This window comes from Exophiala spinifera (assembly GCF_000836115.1).
Source record: "Exophiala spinifera strain CBS 89968 unplaced genomic scaffold supercont1.6, whole genome shotgun sequence".
Classification (NCBI taxonomy): Eukaryota; Fungi; Ascomycota; class Eurotiomycetes; order Chaetothyriales; family Herpotrichiellaceae; genus Exophiala; species Exophiala spinifera.
In genome coordinates, this window is record NW_015622518.1 from 2,728,949 (window position 1) to 2,750,161 (window position 21,213).

At 52.4% G+C, this 21,213-nt stretch overlaps 7 protein-coding genes across 7 annotated transcripts; 2 read left to right on the forward strand and 5 right to left on the reverse strand.

Moving 5' to 3' along the window:
• Positions 1-2,065: 2,065 nt before the first annotated feature.
• Positions 2,066-3,527, reverse strand: PV08_08963 (uncharacterized protein; the record flags this gene model as incomplete). Its single annotated transcript, XM_016383285.1, has 4 exons — positions 2,066-2,660; positions 2,734-3,101; positions 3,156-3,242; positions 3,330-3,527. The coding sequence occupies 4 exons, from the start codon at positions 3,525-3,527 to the stop codon at positions 2,066-2,068; spliced, it is 1,248 nt and encodes a 415-aa protein (XP_016233988.1).
• Positions 3,528-6,432: 2,905 nt separating this feature from the next.
• Positions 6,433-8,428, forward strand: PV08_08964 (uncharacterized protein; the record flags this gene model as incomplete). Its single annotated transcript, XM_016383286.1, has 6 exons — positions 6,433-6,594; positions 6,653-6,723; positions 6,789-6,985; positions 7,049-7,426; positions 7,493-7,830; positions 7,952-8,428. 6 exons carry the CDS (start codon positions 6,433-6,435, stop codon positions 8,426-8,428), a joined length of 1,623 nt encoding a protein of 540 aa, XP_016233989.1.
• A 1,925-nt stretch (positions 8,429-10,353) lies between these two features.
• On the reverse strand, positions 10,354-12,157 carry PV08_08965 (hsp60-like protein; the record flags this gene model as incomplete). The annotated part of the gene is made up of 2 exons (XM_016383287.1): positions 10,354-11,858; positions 11,911-12,157. 2 exons carry the CDS (start codon positions 12,155-12,157, stop codon positions 10,354-10,356), a joined length of 1,752 nt encoding a protein of 583 aa, XP_016233990.1.
• A 763-nt stretch (positions 12,158-12,920) lies between these two features.
• Positions 12,921-14,707, reverse strand: PV08_08966 (uncharacterized protein; the record flags this gene model as incomplete). Its single annotated transcript, XM_016383288.1, has 4 exons — positions 12,921-13,526; positions 13,580-14,478; positions 14,534-14,602; positions 14,656-14,707. 4 exons carry the CDS (start codon positions 14,705-14,707, stop codon positions 12,921-12,923), a joined length of 1,626 nt encoding a protein of 541 aa, XP_016233991.1.
• Positions 14,708-15,707: 1,000 nt separating this feature from the next.
• Positions 15,708-16,740, reverse strand: PV08_08967 (uncharacterized protein; the record flags this gene model as incomplete). Its single annotated transcript, XM_016383289.1, has 3 exons — positions 15,708-16,491; positions 16,544-16,596; positions 16,648-16,740. The coding sequence occupies 3 exons, from the start codon at positions 16,738-16,740 to the stop codon at positions 15,708-15,710; spliced, it is 930 nt and encodes a 309-aa protein (XP_016233992.1).
• Positions 16,741-17,876: 1,136 nt separating this feature from the next.
• PV08_08968 (uncharacterized protein) lies at positions 17,877-19,374 on the reverse strand (the record flags this gene model as incomplete). Its single annotated transcript, XM_016383290.1, has 2 exons — positions 17,877-18,786; positions 18,833-19,374. The coding sequence occupies 2 exons, from the start codon at positions 19,372-19,374 to the stop codon at positions 17,877-17,879; spliced, it is 1,452 nt and encodes a 483-aa protein (XP_016233993.1).
• Positions 19,375-20,002: 628 nt separating this feature from the next.
• Positions 20,003-21,100, forward strand: PV08_08969 (uncharacterized protein; the record flags this gene model as incomplete). The annotated part of the gene is made up of 1 exon (XM_016383291.1): positions 20,003-21,100. The coding sequence occupies one exon, from the start codon at positions 20,003-20,005 to the stop codon at positions 21,098-21,100; it is 1,098 nt and encodes a 365-aa protein (XP_016233994.1).
• Positions 21,101-21,213: the final 113 nt, after the last annotated feature.

Here is a 21,213-nt window from a genome sequence, read left to right on the forward strand (position 1 = left end):
TATCTCGTGTTTGCGCAGCGTGCGCAGCAAGCCGTGACAGTGTTGTTCGTCCAGAATCGTGCAGGATCGTGCAGGATCGTGCTCGATGGTCGGGAGCCAAGTCCAAGGAGAAAAGCTACAAAGTCAGCCTACCGTGGAAAGTATTGTACAATACAATTCCGGCCCCGGTGCCATGGCACACTACAGCAATAGGCTAGCTAGTTAGCGATAGACCTGTCTAGGTTGCGCAAGATACACCACCGTATGATTTGTACACTATGACTGACTACCTTAAGTAGTTACGGGAGCCGGGGGGATCAATTACAATATTTTAGTTGGAAAAAAAAGAGCCCCCCACCCAGAGCCAGCGGGCCGCAAGATCAAAAGGGGGGAGACACTCAAGTCACCTTTCGTTGGTAGAGATTCCACAGTGGGCAGCGGTGGTTTTGAGTCAAGGACGGAGTACTTAAAATGACGCCAATGCAAAACGGAAACCTCGAGAGATCTTGGAAAGGTTGACTAGCCAAGGTACCTAAAATTCGTAATGAGTGAGGCGTGCACATTTTGTAACTACCTACTGTAGTCGTGTACAATACAAGGACAAAGCACAAGCGAGCCAAAAAGAAGTAAAGAGTACGGTACGAGATTGTGACCTGCACAGGAAGAATATGGAAACCGGGACAGACACCATTGCGGGCCAAAAAACCCGCCTGGGTAACCGGGTCCTGGGCTCCTTGTGCTGCATGAGACATCTTTCTCTACCCGCGGTCCCTCTCTCGCTTCTCTCCTCTCCTGGCCTGGGCCCTAACGTTGAAAAGTCCACCAACCCAACGGAGGACCTACCCACTGTGGGTAGTAGGTACTGTACAGTTGTAGAAGTGCGTCGTACTGTACAGTATGTAGAGGATGGAGCACGGTCTGGCACATGAAGGATCTGTGATCAGTGAAAGCCCATCAGGACCCCCCCCCCCCCCCCTCCGAGAGCACTACCCGGCGATCTCCCATGCGGGAGTCCTACGGGAGCACAAAAGCACAAGCTGTTCGAACTACTCTACCAAGTTAGTTTACAAGAACAGGTACTTGTATTGTGCACTCATCACTCCCGTCCCGCTGGCTCCCTGGCTCCCGTAGACCGACCCGTACTGTAGCCTGTGTTGCAAAGTTCCCTCCGTAGGTACTTTTTGACAGGGTCGTGTGGAGCGAAGTTTATCACCACGTATGCACGTACGGAGCACAATGTTCCGTGCTGCACGAGCGTCCCTTACGCAGGTAGTCTACGACTCTAACTAGTACATTAGGGGGTGCATAAAAGGCAAGAGTCTAAATGGCAAAACACCTCTGAGAGAGAGACAGAGCACTGCCGTACGGAGCACCACAAAGCATGTGTTTCATGGGGCTATTCCTGGTCGTGCGTCTCTTTCTACCCTAACGCCCACGAGGACCAGACAGGCCCGGCTGGATCATGCACGGTCTGACTAGTTAGTTAGTTAGTCAGGCTGGCTTTGGGGGGGCTGCTCGCTAGGGGGACATTCCCCGGCGCTGGCAAAGGCCGACCATTGTACAATAACGCATGGAATCTGGATTAGCATACTAGCCTAGACTTGCCATCCTGCCTACAGTATGAACGATGTAGTCAGTCGGTAGTTCATGCACCCTGCGAGGATCCCTGACTTGATCCCTGGCATGGTTCAGAAAAAGCTCAGAGAAAAAAGTAAAGCGCAGTAACTCTGATGTTCTCGTTTGGAAGCCCAACCAAGGCCCAACGCCCAAGGGGGGTATATGCATTCATACTCATACTCGTCCTCATCTTATGTGCATCCATGTTTTCGGTAGTAATGATACAGGCGTACTCTGTAAACATCCTTGGTCCCTTATCTCCAGGGACAGAAAGTCGCAAGAGACACGCAATCCCCGGCACTTTGTAGAGATCAGCAGTACATACCTAGACATGATGATACCACGCACTCCCAAAGTACTCCTTTGCTAACACCGACACCTCCGATCTCAACACACTGACCATACTCCTCTGTATCCACCAGGACAAGATCGTTCTTCATCTTCGACACAGCAACCGCACACCTCTTTTCTATAGACGTCTCGGGCTTCCACGTGGAGCATCGTTAAAGCCATCTGCGTCACTATGATCCTCGTATTCCACCTTGTAGTCAACCGTGTGTAGGATGATATCATCTGTCAACCCCTTGACACTGTCGCTGCGATCGTTCTCAACCTTGCTGCTGGCCTTGGTGGCGTGAGGTCGATTGTATCCTCTCTCCATCGCCGTCACGGCCTCCTTTTGTTTCTCTCCCAACATGCCAGAACTACCGCTGCTTGAGTTCAAGACACTCCCCCCATTGCTGGTTAGTCCAAAGCGGCTCGCGAATCTTGAGAGTCCACCAGTCCTGGTGCCGGCGCGTTTCCCATTGCCCCTGCTCTTGGAATGTCGCACAAACGACGCCGTCAGTTCATGCTCAGGAATGTTGACCACAATCAACCCCGGTTTGATGTCGGCGAGGAACGGCTTCAGCGAGGGGATACATGCCGCGATGATGGACGCATTCATCATGACCTGAGCAAACACTTGAGGTACAAGCGCGTACCACGTCGGGTCGTTTCGGCCGCGGGTGGTGTTGAACTGGCGTTTTCGATACACGAGCATCGCGATCGTAAAGGCCGGGACCCTGGAGAGAAGAAAGGGAAAGTCGTCAGCTTTACATCGCCCGTCAATAGGGAAAGATGGTTTTTTTGACGTACGCAAGTCTGCACGCGAACAAACCGCTGACAACGAATCGCTTGGTCCGAGACACCTGAACCTTCTGCATCATAATAAACGGTACAGCCACGATGCCGAGGTCGCCCAGGATGCTAAGGCTGTATATGCCGACGTTAAGCGCAAATAGGTCGACACATTTGTTGCCATCAATGTTCCATGGACTGGGTAGGTTGCATTTGAATGATACTGCAAATATGCTCGCTATCATCCACACAGCTAGGTAACCCAGGAGAAAGTAGCACGAGAGAAGCAGCTTCCGGGTGGGATTGATGGCAATAACCAGGAATGTAAGTGATGCTTGCGACGCGGCCATCGAGGCTATCAGGAGGATGTCTGCTGCGTATATCGACTATGACCATGTTAGCACAGCAAAGCCTCATCAGGGCAGGGCCCGAAAGAATACCTTCTGAAATGATCCGAAGTCTGCATCGGATACTTTGTTACGCTTTCTTCCAAGGCCATAGTGTTCAGCGATCGTGACGGTAATGGTCTCAGCTAACGCCAGGAACTGTACAGAACTTGAGTATTAGCTTTCACCTTCCCCCGTGCACAACCGGAGGCCGACATCGTGACATACCGCTGCAGTGAGAATAAAGTAGTCGTTCGCTGTGAGGCGATTTGTTGCTTTGAATCTCGTCAAAATTTTTATGACTATGGTAATGACACTGAGAACGATGAGGATATAGCCACAAACGAGAACCCATGGACCCGACTCGTCAGAGGACAGTTTCCCCAAGGGTGCGCTGATAGGTGAATCAAAAGCACCGGACGACATCCTGGACAGAAGGGCGATGTGGCTTTGAGGTTGAGGTCCAGCGGGCGCGGCGAAGAGGGAGGCTATGCAGTCGTTCTTGTATAGATGTCGGGTGTTCTTTACAGAGACAGAACATGCTCAACAGCCGATGCCCAGCCACTCAAACCGAGTCGAGTATAGACAAACTCTCTAGAGACTAGGTAGCGATGCAGGAACGCACGCTTCTCGTGGAGCCCAGAACGCAATCGGAAAGAGCGTGCTTTGGAAGTTGAATTGTCGACACGAGCGCACATGTGCTCCGTACGAGTCGTCAGTACTTAGGGTTCATGGGCCGGCCGGAACAGGGAGCCTCCTCGCGAATAGAAATGCCTGGATGCTGGTCGCCAAAAGATGTTGTTACAGCGTCAAGGGAGTGTCCTCGCATGATCTGCCGGCGCCGCGGGTTGATGTACGGGCTAAAATGCCTGCACTCTTGGAAAGTGGACAGTCCTTGGAGGACCAGACCTTACTGTATACAGAAGAAGCCTTTGAGGATCAGTCACGCAGGGACAAACGAGATACAGGGTACAGAAAACAAGCTCAGGGCGTGCCTCAACGTAACTCCGTAAAACAAGCAACGACGGCGCGGAGACAGAGACGACTCACCACGTCTAGGGTGGTCAAGGCCTGTACAATTCAAGGACTGCAGCGTCACAGTGGCTCGAGACTATCTAGGCTTCAAATGCCCACTGAGGATTTCGCGAGCTTGGGTGATTTCGATTGGCGACGGCAGCACCTGCACATCATTTACCAGAGGATTGGAAATGTCATTCTCGTGCCGGGGCCAAGTCTGCCGGTGGCAAAGGGGACTCGGGAGGAGAAGACGGCCGTGCTTTGGTCCAACAGGGTCGTATCAGCTGGAGGGGTTGCTACTGGCGGAGAAAATCCTTGTCTGGTCTGTCTTTTCTGGATTTTCTCCGTCAATGGTTTGGAAAGTTGTAACAGTCTCAGCAGAGTCTTGTCTACAAGTCAACTCTTCAGTTAGTCAGTATATTTGTCCCTTCCAAGGCACCTATTGAGGGTTTCCCCGTGTCCAGTTCACATACAAAGCACGGGGGAGTTCAGAGCTCACCACTTTCGCATATTGTTTCCGCCGAGTCTAGATTGCCTGGCCCCGCCCGAGCGAATTCCTTGCCAAGGTCCTGGTGGCTTTGCATATGCCATTTTTTTCTTGCTCTGGTGGAGGGATTAGACGCGGATCGTCGTCGGGGGAAGTGGAAGTGGAATCCGGTCTAATGGTTAGTGAGACGCCACAGCGGGTCCCGCCCACTGACTTGTCTGTCCTGAGAACAAGGGATGCAAGTTGGCAGCCCTCAGCTCGCTGCACGAGATCTCTTCCGCTCATGGCACCATCCCGCGCCATCCAATTTTGTTCAAGAGAAGCCTGCTGTGGCACGCTACTCGGACGATGGACCCAAAGCGTATCCCTGAACTCTGCTGCGTCTCGACGGAGGATTGCGGAATCACCCAACACTCCTCATCCCGTCAAGAACGGTACGGCCCTTTGTTCCCAAAAAGACAATTATGTGTCTAGCACAACTTACGTCGACACAGAGATCGCTCCTGAAAGGCAGTGAGCTTGACAGAGCCCCAGGGATTCCCTCTTGGGCAAAGATGCCGAACATGGACGCTGATCATCGCCTCACCAGGGGCTGATCCCTTCGGGACATGACCCCAAGGCTCTTATCTCTGATTCTCTAGCAGCCGCACCAACCATCGCAAGCCAATAGACCCTTGTCAAGCTATGGCTCACCAGATGCCCTCCTCCAATCTCACCAATTAGTACGACATTGGCAGACCAGGGGTCGAAGCCTCTCACGAGACGTTGTCTGTCGGTGAGACTGCTTCGGAGTCACCTTCTCGAATCACCTGTCGAGGACAGTGTTTTCTCTGCACCCTGGATCCATCAGATGTATACCACTTTCCAAGAACAGTACTGGCTAGGCCACCTCGAGCCTTGACCACCCGCCACATCCACACAATGCGATCGCTGGATTGTCTTTTCATCTTTTCACAATATGACAATACGAACTGGTGACCATGTCGTTCCTCTGTCTGGAATGCTGTCCTGGTATCCGCAGTCTTGCGTTCCGCACGACATTATCTAAAGTACGGCGTTCAAGCTAAACCACCTGCAGCTATCTACGGCTGAGCCAGTGCTATAGCCATGTGGGTCAGAATCCTCTCGCGTCTGTGCCCACTGTACTGAATACCCCAGTATTGTGACAGTAGTGGCCTGGTCTCTGCACACTGGCTTCCGGAATTTGACGCTTGCCCCGACCCTAAAGGTCACTCTTGCGCGGGTCTGCGTTAGGCCCAGAGACCGCGTTAACTGTGCTTGAGACGGTATGAGACCGAACACCTTGTCTAAGCACTTTTTTTCACTCTCCACCGAACAGAATTAGCTGTGCTTGAGAGTTCTACGACGATCCTTGCTTGCATCGAACAAAGCCTCCCCAAATTCATTTCGCTATCCCCACCGTCTCTCCGTCGACCCTGTTGGCTGTACGGGTACGAGTAGTCGTCAACTTGTCAAGGTCGGATTCGGACAGGGCCTCCTCTGTTGGTCTACTCGGAACTGTACCTGCACAGCGTGCCATCGAATCCCCTTCCCATACTCCTCTAGCATCGCTTCTCGATACATTTCTGTCCTGGCCTACTCCATATCCACGTTTCTCGCATTAATCCATCTTCCGTCGCCACATGGCAGGTGTCTAAGCTCGTTCGTGGCGACACCATCCAGTTCGGTTCGCGCGTGGTACACTTTTAACGATCGGGCGTATGCCGACAAGCGTCTGTTTCTCTTCTTCTCTTAAAAACAAACCCTTTCCTCGCCTCCTCACTTTCTCTCCTCAGCCAATTCAACTTTTTGAAGCTCACCGTCAATATGGGCAACCCAAACGAGACCAACAGCATGGAGATGCAAGAGCCCGGCAAGGACTCAATCTCTTCCCTTGATCGCACATCGGAAGAACCCAAATCCGAAAGGGCCGGAGAGAAACATGTCGCAAAGGCCTATCCTTCATCTAGTGACGGTCCTTCGCTGAGGGTAAGCTGCTCCATGAAGGACGATGTGTCTGTCGACAGTGCGACTGACGTGTGAATAGCGACTTTTCAGCTTCGCCCAGCTGCTTGCGTTCTCCTTGACGTTTATGGAATCATGGGAGGTCATGGCAATGTATGTTCAAGGTGTACTTACTTCTACCTGCGGAAAGGCAGTTGAGTTGACCCAGGAATTCTCAGCAACATTTCCGCGACCTTCTGGAACGGTGGCCCACGATCTCTGATATGGGGATGTATCGCCGTGGTCGCCGGCTCCCTGTGTCAAGCATACTCAATGGCTGAACTCGGCTCCATTCTGCCCATTGCCGGTGCTCAGTACCACTGGACTCACATCATGGCCCCGGATAGCACGAGGAGATTCATCACTTGGATGCAAGGTAACGTCCTACGCCACCCTCGTTTACGATCTCGCTGGCATAACCACTGACGTCTGTCCACAGGCTGGGTCACTTGGTTTGCTTGGGTGTCCGCTCTTGCTGGAAGTACTTCTGGTGAAGCTGCCCTTCTGCAAGCCTTGATCGCCGAGAACATGCCCGGATACACACCAGAAAGATGGCACCTCACTCTGATCATGTGGGCACTCCTGATCAGCGTCGGATTGATGAACATGTACACCTTCTGGGCCATCCCGTGGCTCGAATTGACCGCAGGTATCCTGCACGTCGTGCTCTTCATCGTGTTCATGGTCGTCCTCGTCACGCTCGCCCCAAGGCACGACTCGCACTTTGTTTGGTTCTCGGACTCGACGCAGTCCGGGTGGGACAGTAGTTACGTGGCATTCAATCTAGGAATGCTCGCTCCCGCCTGGGGATTCATTGGTATGTTCCAGTCCCGACGTGATGCCGTGCCCGAGGTTTTTGCATTTGCTGACTTGAATGCTACAGGTTTCGACGGTGTCGTCCACATGTCTGAAGAAGTGCGAAAGGCAAAGCACGCCGTCCCGCGCTCAATGATCTTGACCATAGTCATCAACGGCGTCATGGCCTTCGCAATCATTTTGGTTCTGCTGTACTGCCTGGGCGACCCGAACACGACCCTCGACGCATCCTACCCGATTGTCAACATCTGCTACAACGCCACCGGGTCATGGGCTGCCACCAACGCGCTGGTCTCGATGCTGATCATCATCACCTATTGTGTGGTTGCGGCCAGTGTCGCTTCCGTCTCGCGTATCACCTGGGCGTGGGCTCGTGATGGGGCTCTTCCCAAATGGCTTGCGATTGTAAGTAACTCCCACCTTACAGGCTGCGCTCCCGCCTCTTCCAGTCCAACGCGAGACAATTGTGTCTGTGTTCGTGCCTCTGAGACTCACAAAATACTAACACTATGGCGAATTTGCCTAGATCGACGCCAAACACCACGTCCCAACGAACGCACTGTGGCTCCCAATCGTCATTGTCATGCTTCTTTCCCTGTTGAACATCGGCTCGACCGCGGCGACTGCTTTCAGCGCCTTCACGGCCCTGTCGTCTCTTGGTCTGTACACGTCGTACATCATCGCCATCAGCTGCATCTTGCACGCCCGCCTGACCGGTCGTCTGAGCGACAAGCCCGGCGCGGCGGTCCAATACGGAGGCTGGCGCATGTGGAAAGGGTGGGCGGTGCCGATCAACATCATCGCGCTCGCGTGGACAGTCTACCTGACCATCTGGCTTCCGTTCCCTACCACGCTCCCCGTGACCGGCACAAACATGAACTACGCCCTGCCCATCTACACCGCCGTCGTGCTGGCTTCGCTCGGGTACTGGTTCATCTGGGGTAGCAAGCACTGGCCCGGTTTGAATACCGGTGCCATCAGCATGGTCGAGGCACACGATTAGAGCACGAGTTTTTGGATTGTGACAAGGTCAAGGGGGGGGTTATAATGCAAGAGGCGGAAAAGTGAAATGTCAAGAGAGGTTCTACCGTCTACACAAACACCCCTCGTACCCATGGACCCTCGAGACATTTCCTCCTTACTCTGGTGTCTTGTGTGCTCTTGCTCTTTTCCTGCTCTCTCTCTCTCTTTCTCTCTCTCTTCATGAGTCCACCATTCATTACACCAAACCATACCACACCGCTTCCGCGTCTTTTCGCATTAGATAGATGGGGCGTTCTTTTTTTTCAAACTACGGACAAAAATCAACGCGCCTCTTCCTCTCTCTTGCGACTTCTCCCGCGACCGGCAGGACAGACTAGTTTTGAGACTTGGGCGCAATGTGAATATAAATACTTCGTGTTTTCGTACAAAATTGACGATCAGAGGCCGAATTGCTTGATGTGGTCGTTCGTGGTTTTGACGAAGTCATATTGACACGGGCTCCGGAATATGTGTCCGTATATTACGCGTGCCATGATATCTACACATCACTGGTTGGTACGTAGCTCTCGACGCTCGTGTGTTTCTTGGCTTGAGAGGCCGATAATGTATAGAAGGTCCGCCGTGCTCTCTCTGAGACTCTGGCGGAGAAGCACATGTGGTACCTACTGTTCTTTTGCTTTTTAATTTGTTCTTGGAAAGCGATAGTGTCAATAGCGCCGCGGTGAACATGGTGATTTTCGCACGCGTGGCATGAAGGTGGCTCAGGTAGATACTATCTATACTCGCTGACGACACCTGCACATACACATCCGACTCGGGGGCTGTGGGCATTGGAAGAAATAATAAGAAGAAAAAAAAGGTACTTTCCTCGCCTCTAGTAGGTACGGAGTACTACTACTACTCGAGAATAAACAAACACCTACTTATTTGGAGGCCTTGATATGAGATGTCCATCAGTAGGCATCTCGTTAGACGGAGGCCATGGAGTTCATCCCCCGATAGAATATCTCTCTCTCTCTCTCTCTCTCTCTCTCTTCCCGGGTACAATTCGAATTAGTACCTAGGAACGAATCACAGAAAATGACTCAAGAGATTTAAAAAAAAATGTTAGCTTGCCGTGATGGCGATCGTGTTTACAAGTTGCGACTTTTGTTATTACATACATACATCCATACCTTACACGCAGGCACAAAATGCCCTCTCATTTTTCAACCTACACAAGATCAGCTAGCTATGATACACAATCATCCACCACCAACACAGCCACCGCCGACGACGCCGACGACGATGACGACCACAAGATTCGTGTTGTCGAATCAGACAACTCCCAAACACTCCTCCTGGGTTCCCGTCACGGTTCTCTATACTACCTTCACCCACCAACATCGAGACATCCACAGCCACAATCGCCGCCGTCCACAATCTCGACTCTGATCCGCTCTCGGTCGTGCGCACACATGAGCCCCTCCCGAGAGACAAGACCATAGTTTGGTTGAACCATATCCCTTATCAGAAGTTCCCGACCTGTTTAATGGAAAATGCTTTTGGCTTAGAAAAAGAAAAAGCAACACAATCTTCGAAAAAAAAAAGAAAACATGTTGAGTGGAGTTGGTGTGACAGAAATGCAATGCAATGTACAAGTCAAGAGTGAGGTGATGGATGGTAGGTAGTCGGTAATATCGAGTCCGATCGGCGACTAGTCTCTCATACCAGACGGTTCCCATGCGATGACTGAGATCGGTTGCCGTCTAGATCCAACATTTTGGCGGAGAAATCGTCGCCGCCGTCCCGTCCCATCCTGTCCCGTCATCGCCGAGAGTGCAGCCATGCCAAGTGGAATACAGTCGCTAAAACGCAGGAAATTGTGCACAAGGCCTAGGACAGGTAGGCAAGTAGTAAGCAGTAGTTCAGAGAGGTAGCGTCGCGCAGTGTATGGCGCTACACTTAGAAGCCTCCCATGCCACCCATGCCGCCCATTCCACCGCCCATGGGTGGCATAGCAGGCTTCTCCTCTGGAGCCTCCACAATGGCAACCTCGGTGGTACCAAGCAGCGAAGCAACGCCGGATGCATCGACCAAAGCGGTGCGGACTACCTTGAGAGGATCCACAATACCCTTTGACAGCATGTCCACGTATTGACCGCTGGCAGAGTCGAAGCCCTTGTTGAAGTCGCCACCAAACTCATCCATGAGCTTGCCAACGACAACGCTGCCTTCAAGGCCGGCATTTTCCACGATTCGGCGCGCTGGGCGTGTGATAGCGTTCTTGATGATGCTGACACCGAGTTGTTGGTCGAAGTTGGTGGGCTTGACGTCCTTGAGGGCGTTGGCAGCAGCCTTGATGAGAGCAGTGCCACCACCGGGAAGAATACCCTCCTCAACAGCAGCACGCGTGGCATTGAGCGCATCCACGACACGGTCCTTCTTCTCACCGACTTCAACCTCGGAAGCACCGCCGACCTTGATGACAGCGACACCACCAGAAAGTTTGGCAAGGCGCTCTTGAAGCTTCTCCTTCTCGTATTCAGAGGTAGTAGGATCAGCCATGACGCCGCGGATCTGCTCGCATCTCTGAGCAATGGCGTCCTTGCTTCCTTCACCGTTCAGAATGATTGTGTCCTCCTTGGTGATGGTGATGCTTCCGGTGGATCCGAGCATGTCTGGGGTTGCCTTCTCCAGCTTGATGTCGAGCTCATCAGTGAAGACGGTGGCATTTGTCAAGATACCAATATCACCAAGGATACTCTTGCGGTTGTCACCAAAGCCTGGGGCCTTGACAGCAGCCACTTGCAATTGACCTCGGAGCTTGTTGAGGATACAGACGGCCAAAGCTTCGCCATCGATATCTTCAGCGATAATGACGAGAGGTCGGCGCAGTTGAGTCGAGGCTTCGAGAGCAGGAATGATGTCCTGCACAGCTGAGATCTTTTTCTCGGACAACAGAATCAAGGGCTTCTCGAATTCAATCTTCTGTGACTTGGTGTCGGTAATGAAGTAGGGGGAGGTGAAGCCACGATCGAACCGCATGCCTTCGGTGATTTCGAGCTCGTCTTCAATTGTCTTTCCCTCCTTGACTGTGATGACACCTTCCTTTCCGACCTTCTCCATAGCATTGGAGATGAGGTTGCCAACATGGGTATCGCCGTTTGCAGAGATCGTAGCGACCTGAGCGATTTCGGCGCTTGTGGTGATATCCTTCTTGTTCTTTTGCAGGAAGTCAACAACGGCCTCAACAGCCGCTTGTGTACCTCTTCTCAGATCCATGGGATTGCATCCTGCAGCGACGTTCTTCACAGTCTCGGAGAAAATGGAGCTGGCGAGGACGGTCGCGGTGGTGGTACCGTCACCAGCGACCTCGTTCGTCTTCGAGGCGACATCCTGGATCAGGCGGGCGCCGAGGTTTTCGAATTTGTCTTGGAGAACGACAGCTTTCGCGACGGTGACACCATCTAGCTCTTAGTTAGCCAATACGTCCCGTTCGGAACGGACACGGGCGCATACCTTTAGTAATCTTGGGTGAGCCGTAGCTTGATTCAATCAACACATTGCGACCCTTGGGACCGAGGGTAGTGGCGACAGCTTTTGAAAGTGTTTCAACACCCTTCAGCAGCTGAGCTCGACCTTCTACACCAAATCGCAGCTCCTTGTGAGCGAATCGGAGTTGTTGTAAACTCTTGCCGGCAGATCTGGAGTATGGGGAGGAGGAGGAGAGCGAAGATCGCGCCACTGAGGACAGAGCGCGCTGCATGATGGACACAACTGGACACTACCAACACAATAACAGGAGTGAGGGAAATAGACGATGACAGGAAAGCAGCGATGACAGAGGTGTAGAGATGCAGGAAGACAAGAGGTTCATATCCCGGCGTCGAGCAGCCATAAAATTTTTGGAGATTCGCTTCGAAGGCCCTGGAAACGGGCCTACCCTGTTTTAGGATTAGCGCCTTGGCCTCCAGGTTTGTGCCGAGAGACCGAGCAACGACCGACAACCGACAACAGACAACTCCTTGCGTTATGATCTGGACGCCAGGAACAGAGGTCACGATGGAAGAGCTCATCTTGGGTAATAAACAACTCTGTTGTGGTTGTTGTCCTATGTGATTTTTCGTTTTTTCTGTTTTCTCATAGCGCCGCCCTGGCAACTCATCGTTCCCCAGCTTCGTTCACTTCATCATACATGCCAAATAAAAGGGATGTGCAGCCAGCCATGGTTCATCTCTTGTGGAACTGGCGAGATTCAATCGAAAGTCCAATCGGCTGACTTGGGGGAGGGGGAAAAGCACAAGCAATGAGCATGACAACTCCTTCTTTGCACGGTTGAAACTCTGCCCGGACTACACCACGCATGCCTCTCCGTCAAAAAGTCTGGACTGCCATCGTGCTCCAAATGACTCCATCAAATGTCCGCCTCTGTGCAATGCGCAATCATAGTTGGTGGAAGTCGGACTTGAAGCGCCTACCTCCGATTTCATTAGCCCTCCTTCGGGTCTCTGACTGGGGAAGGATCTTACCTAGAAACCGAACACATTGCGGTGCATGGCAGAGTCGACTGGGTCGTCCCATCCAAAAACATCGTCGCCTTTCCAGTCTTCCGTGTTGTTCAGAGTTGGCTCTGCTGCAAGTTCATTCAATTCGAGGGCCAAGAGCTCTTCATCATTGAATGCCAAAGCTGCAGGCATCTGGACTTGAGATTGCTCTTGTTGCGAGTCCGATGCAGAGCTGAAGGAAGTCATACCAGTGGCTACCGAGTTGTTGCGGCTGGCCTGGTAAAGGTAGGAGTCAATTGAATTGGGGCGGAACATTTCTGGTGCAAAGCTCGTTGTGTCAGATCCCATGGTGCCAGATCCCATGGTGCCAGATCCCATGGTGCCAGACTCCATGGTGCCAGATCCCATGGTGCCAAATCCCATGGTGCCAAATCCCATGGTGCCAGATGCAGTGGCGCCAGATCCCATAGCGGCTGGCATATCATAGGTTTGCATGTTCATTTGTCCATTGTTGAAAAAGTTGTTTGTCTTGAACAAGGCTGCTCCATTGACAGTGCCGGGAGGAAAGCCACTAATAGGCGGGCCGCTGAACATGGTATCGACACCTGGCCAAAGGTATTCTGCGTTGGTCTATCCGAAGGTCAGTAAAACATACAAACCGCCGACATGTGGCATGTACTTACGAAGGGATCGATGTTGGCAGGGTTGATGCTGTCAGCCACGGCTCCAAGAATGTCACCACCCAGGTTCGGCATCTCGCTGTTGTCTTGAGCAGTTGTCATGGTCTTGACGGTTGTAGCCGCAATGCTATCATCCTGGACCTTTTCCTCGGAAACTGCGGTTCCATCACCGGGGTTGGAAGAGTCGTCACCATCAAGAGTCTCAGCGTCATCTCGATCAATATCGGCATCCATGTCATCCAGCACAGTGTCAATCAAGGTATAGTCACGCTTGATGCCTCGGGTGCGGCGACTTGGAGGAGTGGATGGCGCAATTCGGCTGACCGAGTTTTGGCCAGCTCCCTTGACCGCCTGCTTTGGAGTTGCTGGCGTCAATGGAGTCATTGGGGTCGGTGGAGGGTCATTAATGCTTGCAGTCGATTTGGTCTTGGTAGCTTGCTCCGGAGTTGCCGGGAGATCATTCATGCTTGCGGACGATTTCTTCTTAGCAGTACGACGCTTCTTCTTTGGACTGACATCCGAATCATACAGTGTCTCAGGCAAAGTGTCATCGTCTTCTTCATCGTCACTGATGTCGCGAGCACGGCCACCAGTACGCATCCGACCTTTCACCTGCAGGGTGGGAGATCCACGCTCTTCAACCTTGACTTTCTCGTAGACGGATCGATTTTCACCACCATTTGCATTGGGGCTGCCGGCATAGAGAGGCTTAATGCTCTCGAAGATGCGTTTGGGAGTGACGTTTCCATACACTTTGGAGGGTGTCTTCGTCAACATTCCACGCTTGAGGCAGGGTGGGACCGGGATTTCGTGTCTCTCCATCAGAGTACGAAGCTTAGCGAGATGCTGAATGATCGCTCCTTCGGTGAAGTGAGGACCCATGATTTCCGCAACTCTGGCCCCTTGATGAAATTCTGGTTAGCTTCGATAAGGGAAACAAGGCCGACAGGCTCTTACATGGCAACTTGATTCCAGCCTCGGCACAAGCGTATTGGACAACAAGCAACACTTCCTTGTCGAGGTCGTCTGTAACAATGTCAAAGATCGGCTGCTGGATGGAAGATATCTTCAAGACTTACCAGTCCATCGAACAAGGTTGCGCTTGGTGGCGCGAGCGCGTCGAAGAGTCATCTTGGCTCGACGACCGAGACCGAGTCACTACCTGTGGCTTATCTTGAATGTTAGCCCTTTGCTTCCAATGTGGTTCCAACTGATGCTTGTTGATGTTTTTGCTTGGGAGACAGGAAAGTGAAGGTGTTCGTCGTCGAGGATCACTGGATTGAACGCGATGTTAGCCTTGTCCAACAACAAAGAGCCGAGAAAGACAGTCCCATGGAGGAACGGAGCGTGTTCGCGGTCACATCCGGGGACGGTCAGGGCACAAGAACATATGGTAAGGCCAGGAAACCGCACTTTGCTGAGCGTTTGAGGCAGCCAATTTGTTTGTTTTGTGTTGGAAAGGGCTTGAGTGAAGGAGGTAGTGATGGAAAGCAAGGCGATGCCCAGGAACTTACCTTACAGACAAGATCTGTCGTGAACAGGAGTCACCAAGACCCGTCTTTGATTGTGGTGGTTTTGATGAAGTTTTCAGGACGAACGAGAGCAGGGGATGCGGAGAGTGATGTGTTTATGATAAGGTTGTGGTGAGGAAGATGTGCAGGAGGACCAGCATAGGAAGAAGAATTTGAGGGAGGCCGAATTGTGTTCACAACAGCATCGCGACACGCTTGTGCCATGCTTCAATGATTTTGGGTCTTGACCGCCTTACTCGCGACGCGACGCGACGGTGTGCAAATTGCTCTTCTCGTCAAGAAGAGAACATATTGAATTGCTCTGTATCCTGTTGTCTATCCACAACATCCAAATTCCTACCACACACATTGGGAGGCTTCCTGGCAGCGACGAACGTGCGCAAGAAGTGGTATCTGCTGGCAGTCTCCGACCATGGTATTGGGTGTATCGCTGATCTCGATAGGGTGTCCTCATGTTGTCGAAACATTCTTCTCGTCATCTCTCCTTTCTTCGTACCCGTCACAGGGTCAGCCAGATTGATCCAAAGCCTTTCACCCAACTTTCATGACAATGCTCGCAGACTCGACCTTCAAGATGACGGGTTGCAGCTACTTTACAACTACAACTCCGAATTAAAGTCTTCCTTCTCGGCCATTGGTTTCGCAGGAGCTGGTTGGACCTCCTGTGGCGGAGGTGGAATCTTTGGCTGGTGATCGACAGCGCCATGGCCTTGAACAGGAGGAGCTTGCGGTTTGAGACGAATGGGGTAACGCTCTCCAATGACGGGCTTGAACAACTCTCCACTACTGTGCCTATCAAGATCATGATCATCCCCACGGAGCATCGAGTTTGCCTCTTGATAGCGCCTAACAAAATCCCTAGGGACATCAGGAGATGGGACCCTGCCAGGTGAGAAGTAGTCGTATCTACTTGGTGGGAAAGATGGCATGAGGTGAGTGTACGGCGGAGGATAATGTGCGCTCGGCATCGGTGCAAAGTAAGCAGGGGGAATATCCGGGAACAACATGTGCTCCGTCGTTCGCTGGCTCGAGGGACGTGGCGAGGGAGGGCGAGCAGGGAGATGATTGGGTAGTCTGACGGGGGCCGCCGTTTTCGTTTTTCTCTGCTCGACCGGAGGGACTTGACTCTTCAACGAAGCTCTGGTGATATCAGGTGCGGTGATGTTTGACGCCTTCACAGTCGATGGAGCCATGAACTGTCTGTTGTTGGCCTGCTTTTTGGTCGACCTCGCCTCGACAAGATCATCATCAGTCGCCTTTCTCTTGTGAGCTAATGCTGCCATGGGGACTTCATCGTCGTCGGCATCATCATCAGGGTCTGCGACCTCGCATGTACCTTCCGGGGTGCTGTATGCTTTCAACAGTCTTTCATACCGTTTGGCCCTGTGTTATGGTTCAGCTTTTTTGAGACCACTACATGAAGGACGCTTCTTACGATGCTCCCTTGCTGGTAATTCCACAGTCTGTTGCAACGGCAGCATGATCGATCTGCATTTGTCAGCTGATAATTGCTCCCCTACAGATCGCCTTGGAACCTACTCTTCCATAGTTTGAGTGTTTGCAGCACGCGATCAAGAAGCGAATTTGATCGTCTGGTGTGGCTTTGCGCGTGTTTTTGTGTGCTTTCAACATGATGGCACAATATTTCGACAGTCTATGAGCAGTACGTGTCAACAGTGACTCTTTGGGCCTGGTTGGAGGTTCGGGACAGTGGAAGAAGGTACGTACTGTGAGATGACACGTTTGAATCTCTCTTTTGAAGACGTCTGGGCTCAAATACTTCTTTCCCAGCTGACAATTCCAGTTGTCTTGTCATTTCTTTGATGAGAAGGATTTGTGTGGACATACCTGCTTTGATCAATGGTCACTAAGCAAACCAACGTGATGCAACCACGTCTTTCATTCTTGGAGCCCTGGGTTGATGTCAGCTCAAAGGAAACCGACGGTCAATGACGCTTTCACGATGCCAGAGTCAGTTCGCATCAAAGGATGGAGGAACGGGTGATTGTGTGGGAGAAGGAAGAGATGACGGGTTTCGATTGAGTTGAATTCACAAGGTCAAATTGCTGAACGACAGTCTGGCACATTGAGAAAACCTCTGCGTGCCGAGCTTCTGACTCTCGGCGATGGCAGTCACTTCAATATAATGTCGACGACTAAGCGATCTAGCTACCTGAGGTATGGAGAGATGCCCTGAACCTGCCCTGGTCCTGCGCGGATGTGCTTCATCATGCCTCCTTCAGCCGGATTCTAGCCTGCCGCTGTCAAGAATGGAGCTGGCCTGGACAAAGAAGGAGCGCATGAAAGGGCATCTTGTGAGGGTGGCTTTCTTCTGCAAGCAAATCCTCGTCCCATTGTCAGGAGCACATTCATTAGCCATGACATGAGTTCTCCCACGACAAGAATCAGAGTGTCGACGAGGCTCTCGCATAGGGGGCGTGGTCACGTGGCTGGGACTGCCAATCCACCTTCCCCTCTTCGTTGTCTAGAAGGCCAGAAGTCAATGCTTCATTAGACGCCATGTTTGCATCACAAGTTCACTAACAGTGGACACCACAATAGTTGACGAGACGTAGCGAAAACAAGCGCACTTTGCTTCTGGTTTCTTAGGCCCTCCTTCATTTTCTTCGAGGGTTTCACACGCAACCGTTTAATTCTACCGCCCCTCTACAGTTTGGCATCCCTCCCAATGGTCGGTCTTCCTGGGCACAATCTACTTCGACAGCCCATGAGTACCATACGAGAAGAGGTTGAATCTAGTCCTTCATTCATGTGCTTGTCTCGTACTTCGTCTTCGCACGGAGAAGGTCTCCATATCGCCAGAAGAGCCATGGTATAGGAGCCATAGCTAAAGTACAACATGCCAGTAACGTGGTCGCGAAACCTACGCCTAGTTTCTGATAAAGCTGGAGGGCGAACAGTGGGAACGCCGCCGACAACCCGTATCTTGACAGCATCGCTGCTCCGGCCGCCGACGCTCCGTAGAGCGGTCCGTACGCGTCGACCATGAACAAATTTACCGAGGAGTAAATCATCACGGTCGCCATTATCGTCAGCCCTTGCAACACAATCGGCACCATCCAGTGTATCGCTGGACGCGAGGTCCAGGCGAAGATAAACAAGAAGGTAGGCAAGGTGAAAGACGCAATCATACTAGGATACAGTCTGTACTCGGGAGGAAATGCCTCTGTGTCAGAGTGAACTGCTCGAAACCTCTTCAGGCGTGGCTGGTAGAGACGTAGGTCGATTGCAATAAGAGGGCCAGGTGCCAGTGCAGTGCCGACCATCAAACCAAGAAACGACAATGATTGTGCTATCAAGTCGAAGCCATAGTAGTGCTGAAATACCCACGGCGAGGCTACCACGAAGGTGTACATCAGCCCGAAAAGGAATCCGTTGTAGAGGCACACCAAGGTCACGATGGGTTCGGTGATGGCCATGTGAACCGGTCGAATGAGCAAGGCTGTCAAAAAGTGCTTGATGGAGGCCAGGACGGGATTCTTAGCTTGAGGCACCTGGTGCACGCCCAGCCTCCGTGCTCGTCGTTGTAGTATCGTCTTTTTGTACGTTTCCTTAGTGAACAGGATCGGGATGTAGAACACGGCAATGAAAAATAGCGTGATCCACTGCGTCCAGCGCCAGCCTTTCTTTTCGACGATGACGCCACCCAGAAGAGGCCTACGACCGTTAGAATATGACCTGAGGCATCCGGTGATTTACGTACCCGAATACGGCACCGAAGAAGGGGATCGAGTAGTAGAAAGCCAACGACACAGCTCGATACCGTCCTGCGGTGTAGTCGACGATAGTCGCCGACGCGCAACTGATTGCGGGAGAGGCAAAGACACCGGCGAAGAATCGGCAGATGGTTAGCGACGCAACATCTTGCGAGAACCCAGCCCCAAGGGTAAAAAGCGCAAAGAGTGGCGTTGTGCTCAAGAAGACCGACTTGCGCCCGAACGTCTCGCTCATGGGACTTCCCGCAAGAGGACCGAATGCCAACCCGCACGAGTACAGTGACAACGGGAGAATTGCCACCTCGTCTGAGACACCAAAGGCTTTCGATACTTCATCGTGGCCTGGACTGTAGATCGAAGCCGCCAGCGTACTCACGAAGGCCAGAAATGTGACGGCAATCGTTGAACATGTCCTCCTTCTCAGTGAGAAGTTGCGAGGATTATCTGGATCGTCCGGTCCGTCCCAGTCGGTCACGGTTGTCAAAGCGCTCCGGAGTGCAACTGTACCACCTCTTTCCTCATCGCGCATGTCGAACTGTAGATGAGGAGAAGAGGGTCATTTCCCGGGATGGATGGGTACTGGGAAGTCATTGATTTGATACGGGTGCAAACAAGTACAACCAACACAGTGATCATACCCCTCAGCATCGGCTATCGGCACAGCACCGAGCTGTGGACGCAGAGTATGGATCATCGCGTGAATTGTAGGTATTGTTGTCAAACCCTCAAGCCCGGTACAGCTCTTCATGACAAAGAATCTCAGATCCACGCAAGTACGACTTATCATGCAAAGTAAAGCGCTACGTGCCCAAGCGCTGAGGCGCCTCTGGCCGTTAGATAGACAAACGGGGGCTGAGGGAGAGCGCCGGAAAATGGTTATTGCGGAGGGGAACGAATACGGATACGGATACGAGATATGAGGGCCGTTGGGATGTTTCGTACTGTACGAGTATTGTAAGGAAGGGAAGCTTAGCCTGATCGAGTCGACGTCATCCTGATTCGATGGTGCTGGTTTGATAGACATATTGTTCCTCGAACCACCTGCACAATTCCACCAGACTCGGTTGACATTCGGTACGTCAACGACAAAGCACCCGCTCGCTCATTGCGGAAACCCTCACATTGATATTGCAAACAACTATGCTTCCTCCATCTAGATGACCTCCAAGGTAATGCGCAAGCTCCCGAAAGCGACAACCCGTTCCTCAGTTTCCTCATGGACCGGTAGACCCTCATCCCCGTCGCCGGGTCGATGCCGCCACAAATCTACCTCAGCTGGCAACAGTGCTCCGCGTCAGATACTGCCTAGAAGGTATTTGGCCCAGGTCAGACCTGAGCCACTGTCAGAACTATGGTTCACTGCTTCCTCTCCGCGCTTCGGCCCTGCGGATGAACTGCTTGGACCGCCCACGCCGGGAAAAGACTGTGACCACCAACCACCGGACGAGCGACTGCTGAAACTGGGTAAAAGTAACACACTCCTCAACCACATTTTGCAAGGCGAAAAGCTGACCACAGTCATAGCGCTACGACGACTGTCTCCTCTCCTTCCCGACATCCTCACAAAACCCCTTCCTCAAGAAATCCTGTCTCCGGACGTAACACTCCACCTCTTCCCTTCGACACACCCCCACCTCCCTGCTGTCAAGGGGAAAGTCGCATACCGAGCCGCCCTGTGGACTTGCCCGGTCGCCTGGGGATGTGTGCCCATTGTCGGAAATGTAAAGCTGAAAATCATCTCGGAAAAGATAGTCCGGACGGGGTATACGTACGCCATTCCTCAGAGCGACGACGAACCCGCAGATCTCAGCGCAGAGAAGCTGGTTGTGCGCTGGCAGACCGAGCCGAAGCAAAACGGCCAGACCTCCACGGCCTCGCACTTTTCAGCCTCCTCGTCAGCTGCGCAAGCCAACGAAGTATCCCACGGTGGGATCAACAGGGGCCTTTCGAAATTGCTGGGCGGTGACAAGCCCATTTTCAACCTCAGCAACGACGACGAATTCTCTGGCTTGTTCATCTTCACGTTCGACTCCGAGGGTCGCATAGCGAGCCACACGATCGAGCACGCTGACGAGGACAGTAGCTTTGACAAGACGAGCAAGGTCGTCACCCTCACCGACTGGCTGTTGGGCAAGGCTAGGTGGAACCGGGCCAAAGAGAAGGAGGAAGAACTCGTGCCGGGGCTGGCGATGCGAGTGTGTAGAGAAGAGTGGGATTTGGGAAGGAGACTTGGCCAGGGAAATGGCCACAGATGAGAGCGGACAGACCTCTCCATCGGAATTTTGTATCAAAAAGGAAGGGACATGGGTTTTGGCGAGCACCACTCGCGACGTGGGTGATTGTCAGTATATTTTTGTTGATACCCTCC